Genomic DNA, 6,000 nt, shown 5'->3' on the forward strand with positions numbered 1-6,000 from the left:
TTCATTCTTTTTTTTTCAAGAAGTGCATTTTCTGCAAGTTAACAAACAAGTACAAGAGGGCCATGATGGCCCTGTATCGCTCTACTGCTGAAAATATTCTTGGCGTGTGCAAATACTTAAATATAGGCCCTATTTAAGCACATGTACACTTTTGTAACACCCGGGGCAGGGTCAAATTTGACCCCAGGGGCTTAATTTGAGCAAACTTTGAAGAGGACTACTGTATCTCACTACATACAAAATGTGGTATTCCTAGGTCCTAGAGTTAAGGACAAGAAATTTTGAAAGTTTTCACAAAATAAGCAAGATATAAGCATACACTACGGTGGTCGGTGATTTAGGCAAAAATCGCTGGGCGCGTATTGTATTATAATCTGTCTATTCCAAATTAACATTGACCAACTCTAAAATATATTTGACCTCTGACCTTGAAGGATGACCTTGACCTTGAACTTTCACCACTCAAAATGTGCAGCTTCATGAGATGCACATGCATGCCAAATATGAAGTTGCTATCTTCAATATAACAAAAGTAATTGCAAAATGTTAAAGTTGGCGCAAACTAGTGCTGCAACAATATACCGGTATATCGGTATATATCGCAATACGCAATCCGCATATTGTATTGCGATATGATTTTCATCATACCGGTACAAAAATTTTACAAAAATTCATTCACATTTCGTCCAGAAAAGCCATCCGATATAATGATAAAAAGGTAAACAAAACAAAGCAGGGTAAATTATTTTTTACGTAAAAAAAGCATTCTAAAAAGTGTATTATACGGAGTAGCGTTGTTACATGGGAGCATTCATTCGATGCTTTTGAACAGATTATCGTTGAATTAATTGCGCACAACTGTAAATGTTTCGTTCGATTCTGATTTGAGCATTATTTGTAATCCGAATTTCGGAAATACGCTTCCAAATTTGAATGCTAATGCGACAATAAAAAATTCTAGCGTCAAATAAAAAGTGCTTTATCCTTTGTCTCAATAAAAAGCGCGCGAAAATTATACAGACATGTAGAACGTCGCATGGAAAGTATGGGTGTATTTTGTGTTGTATAAAAACGGGAACATCACGTCAGCTGAATTACGCGTGTTCAGTGGGAAAAACGCCCCGGTTGGACGTTATTTCATCACATCTTTAAATAGTAACAATTGCAAAAATGTATTTGATACTTAAGAAAATTTGCAAATGTTTGTGTTTCTTATTATTCTTGAGCACATTTATAGTAAATATTTACCAGAATTTGCTTTAAAATTGGAATTTATGGGATTATTGGGTAATTGGCAAGTTATAATTTTGGTACAAGTTAGCAATATATTGCGATATATTGCAATACGGGTTTTTGAACTGACAATATATTGCAATACAGTTTTTGGCGTATTGTTGCAGCACTAATACTATCGACTGATAAAATCCAAACAAGGGCTGTTTGTAAAACACACATGCCCCCAAATGGGCTGTCATTTGCAGTGGCAGCCATTGTGTGATTACGTTAGAAACCATTTTACTACTTCAGGTCACTGTGACTTGACCTTTGACCTAGTGACCTGAAAACCAAAAAGGGTCATCTGCCATCTGTCATAATCAATGTACCTATGATCCTAGGCATAAGCGTTCTTGAGTTCTCATCCAGAAACCATTTTACTATTTCGGGTCACCGTGACCTTGACCTTTGACCTAGTGACCTGAAAGTTGCTTATCCACCGATAATTACGAGTAACGCCCATATAATATAAACTGGAATGGTCTAGTATACATCAGATTCGGGCTAGTAGATTTTAAGAGGAGCTGGTCCGATGGTCTTGCTGTAAAAAAGTTAATGTCAAACCCTGTAAAGTTAAACTACTTCTGGTAAGGCATTCTTAAGTGTATATATTTCGGACATGTATAGTAATCGGATAAACAGTAATAGATATACAAGATGTTCCATGCATTAAGATAGTGTTTTTGTACAAAAGCTATCATAGGGTTGATGATAATATAACGAGGATAAATATGTGATGGAACGGTGCTACTGGTACATATCTTAAATTACTTAAATGTGTTAAAGACTTAAATGTGTTATGATGAAGTAGATTTTAATGAGCATTTATTGTTTTTACAAATAAACATAGTATAGTGATAAAAATAATAAAAAGTTGTAAAATGAACATGTTTTGTTTTTGAAAAAGTCGATATTGTTCACACAAATTCTTGATATTGTGTCCTTATCTTTGTGTACCAATTCATTAAAATATGTTGTGTTATTTATCATGGAATTTTTATTTTAATTTAATGAAGCAGCGTAACTTTTTAAGATATTGTGTTGCTCTTAGAGCATATTTTTATTAAAAAAAAAAAGAATAATACAGACAAAAACACAATAAACGCGCTTCAAAATTATCCCCAGTATTTTTCAATTTGATTCCTCAAAATTTCAGCCCTGGGGTCATTGACTGCTGGTTTTTAAAATCTATTGAAATCCCTCATGATCGGTCCTCGAAGTGATTTTTTACAATTTTTCTTATCCGAGTCCTGGGACTGCATAACCTGCAAATCTACGGCTCCCTGAATCGAAAAAACGAGTCAGGGGTTTTCCTCGCTTCATTGGAAAGAGGCCCATACCTATGGATTTTGGGAAGAATTCTCGCTAAAATTACTGCTTTGGGAAATGAAAAAGCTGGTGTAAGTAAGGATCTTTGGAAAACTGCATGATTCTAATGAAATTTTCAATTGGGAAGGGGCCTTTAATAGGCTCCTGATATATAAGGCTGAAAACCGCTGCTACTGCGAGCCCAAGTATTAAACTTTATTATTTTTTTCTGAAAATTCTATACATTTTTGGGACTCCCATTACTCAAAACTTTGCATCCCCAGATATTTTTGTGAGTCCAGGACGCAGGACTCACGGTTAAAAAAATTCACTGTCCTCGATGCTCTCAAATTGCGTCACCTGATTCACACATGTTCAATGGGAATTCCCCCATCCCATAAATAAATTTGTAAATGCACTCGTGTAAAATGGCGGACATTTGAGTTTATGAAATTCTTTGACATATTCATTGGCCGTATTTTGGTTTTGAAAATATAAATCGTAATAATACTGGATTATCCGGTAATGGATAGAGTTGGAACATGCAAAGATCTATCAATAGTATATGTGTATTTACAGCTACATTCCGAAATACCGTCGGTCCTCGGATTTTTCCGATAATAATATGGAAAATCCGGTAATGATTCTAATATTGCCGGACCTCATGTCCGGTAATAAAATTGTGGCGAAATATGGAATTCAACAAGCTTTTTCCAGAAAAGTTACAAGGCAAAAGTAAGGAATTTACAGAGTTATTTATGAATACTCCAATCATGAAAAACATTTTTTTATTGGTTGCATTTCTTGAATGACGTACATGCATATACGGTATCCGAAGATTTTTGCTGCGTCTTCAATGCAAATTACAATGTTAAAAATGTCATCTTCGTCTTTCGTCGTCATTTTTTACTTTTTGGGCCTGAAATAATCAGTCTGGGCCGGAAATGGCTGCATGAGTATAGGACCTCATTGCCGGCAATTAATTATAATTTTGGGAAGGAATGTTACAGATTTAAGGAGCATGTTTGTATCCATCAAAATCACAATCGGTAAGGTCTATTAAAATTATGAAATAAAAGTGGGACTACAAAATTTATGTTTGGGCGTCCAAGATTTATGGTTTGGAAGTCAGGACTTCCAACTTTTAAAAGCTAGCGAAAGCGCTGTTAATTATTAATAGCTAAAGGAATATAAATGTGTGAGATACCTGTGAATTGTTCCAACACATGCAGAGCAGCACAGCTGACTGTGGTAATGGCAAAACTGTGTCAGTGTTTCATCCTCATGCACCTCACACTTCCTGAGAAAATCTACTACTGCCTTAGAAACTGGCCATTTCTTAATATCCTCCCTTCCACATGTCATATGTTTTGTAAAAAATTGACTATGCAGGATAACACATTTTTTACAATAAAACCCTTCACATTTTTCACAATAAATGTCTGCAGATTCCGTAAGATTCTGCTCTAAACAACGTGTGCAAGAAAAGTCTTCAACCATAAGCAAACGTTTTGGAACCGAAGACAATTAACCTGTTGCCATTTTGTTACTGTATATAATGTTAAAACCTTATTGTTCAAATCGTTCCAAGTTTATTTCTTGTGAAATATGAAAAAAATAAAGCTAGTTCCAAAAGTTTATCAACCTTAGACGTTAAAATTAACACTGAAACACAGATAAATTCAAACACAAGATATGCAAAAAAACTTTTCAACCATAGGCCAACGTTTCACAACATTAGACAATGAACGTGTTGCCAATTTTGATATTCTAGTGTATGAAGTTTTAATTGTGAAAGTACATGTAGTTAAAGAATAATTCTGTTAAAATAGTCTATAATACTGTAAACCGGATGGTTATGGCTGTGTTGTATCCCAATAAACAAGACATCATAAATAAGATAGTTCACAGTTCACTTCTTTTAATAATGTAGCAATGCTTTTCAGTCCATAATGAAAAACATGCAGACGAGAATTCAAATAGCAGTTAATCCTACAGTATAAATCAGGATCTGAAATATATAAAACAATAAAATACTAAACAATTAAACAATAGTTCTGTTCTAGTGGCCTTAACATTTATTTTATTTGACTCAACTACTCATATAAGATTTAGGTACAATAATGACAACAATAATCATAAATACACAAAATGCAGCATCAAAAACCTTATAAACAAGGGCTGTTTGTAAAACATGCATGCCCCTCATATGGGCTGTCAGTTGTAGTGGCAGCCATTGTGTGAATACGTTCTTTGGCACTGTGACCTAGTGACCTGAAAATCAATAGGGGTCATCTGCTTGTCATGATCAATGTACCTTTGAAGTTTCGTGATCCTAGGCGTAAGCTTTCTTGAGTTATCATCCGGAAACCATTTTACTGTGTCAAGTCACCGTGACCTTTGACCTAGTGACCTGAAAGTCAATAGGTGTCATCTGCGTGTCATGATCAATGTACCTATGAAGTTTCATGATCAATGTACCTATGAAGTTTCATGATCCTAGGCATAAGTGTTCTTGAGTTATCATCCGGAAACCATTTTACTATTTTGGGCCACCGTGACCTTGACCTTTGACCTAAAAATCAATGGGGTCATCTGCGAGTCATGATCAATGTACCTATGAAGTTTCATGATCCTAGGCCTAAGCGTTCTTGATTTATCATCCGGAAACCATCAGGTGGACGGACGGACATACTGACGGACCGTCATGTGCAAAACAATACACCCCCTCTTCTTCAAAGGGGGGCATAATAATGAGATTAAAATATATCATTCAACACATTGATACAATTTCTACAATTCTTACCAATTTATGGAGTTGAGTCCCTTTCTCTTTCACTTCAGTCTCTCCTCTTTTAACCTGTCAGTGCTGTAAATTCGAGCATGCAAACAGATATTATGGTGTTTCAACTGAGTGTATAAGTTGCTTTCTAAAAGTGAATTTATTAATTTGCTGCCATTCCCGAAATCATGTGATTCGAACATTAAAAATGTGCAAACCATAGGCGCTCGATGTCAATGACAATTTCTTTTTTTAATTAATTTATTTTTTAGTTACCTGTTGTTTATTATAATGCATACACATACTTAATTAATAAAAATCTTCCGACAAAACGTCTTCTTAAAAAAAAAGATAGTTGGGTTATGTACATAGATATTGACAAGGTAAATCACTTGCCATTTTCTAAAGCAAGGGAAGTGCGTCATTATGCATAATTAAATCGCTCGCTTATTGAAATGCGCGAGCAGGCCGGGAACCTCGCTCTTTCTCTATCTTCTTTCAGTTTCAACAGAAACATCCACAGAAGATGTGATAAATCCCTGTAACTATTGTTTCTCTCAATTAATGGGGCAATCAACAAAAGATATTGTAAATTGCATACACATGAATCATTCCTTACCAATTCGTCTGCCTTG

At 35.1% G+C, this 6,000-nt stretch overlaps 1 protein-coding gene across 1 annotated transcript in view; it reads right to left on the bottom strand.

Annotated features, from left to right (window-relative positions):
* The window catches only part of LOC127868247 (uncharacterized), a 235,629-nt gene extending 230,176 nt beyond the window's left edge, over positions 1-5,453 (bottom strand). Inside the window, exons 1-2 of the mRNA XM_052409878.1 lie at positions 5,390-5,453; positions 3,791-4,594 (exon numbers count right to left, since the gene is read on the bottom strand). Of these exons, the coding sequence (XP_052265838.1) occupies positions 3,791-4,083 (293 nt within the window). The 5' untranslated portion in view covers positions 4,084-4,594; positions 5,390-5,453. The remainder of the gene's footprint in view (positions 1-3,790; positions 4,595-5,389) is intronic.
* Positions 5,454-6,000: the final 547 nt, after the last annotated feature.

Source organism: Dreissena polymorpha, chromosome 2 (genome assembly GCF_020536995.1).
Source record: "Dreissena polymorpha isolate Duluth1 chromosome 2, UMN_Dpol_1.0, whole genome shotgun sequence".
In the NCBI taxonomy this organism is placed as follows: Eukaryota; Metazoa; Mollusca; class Bivalvia; order Myida; family Dreissenidae; genus Dreissena; species Dreissena polymorpha.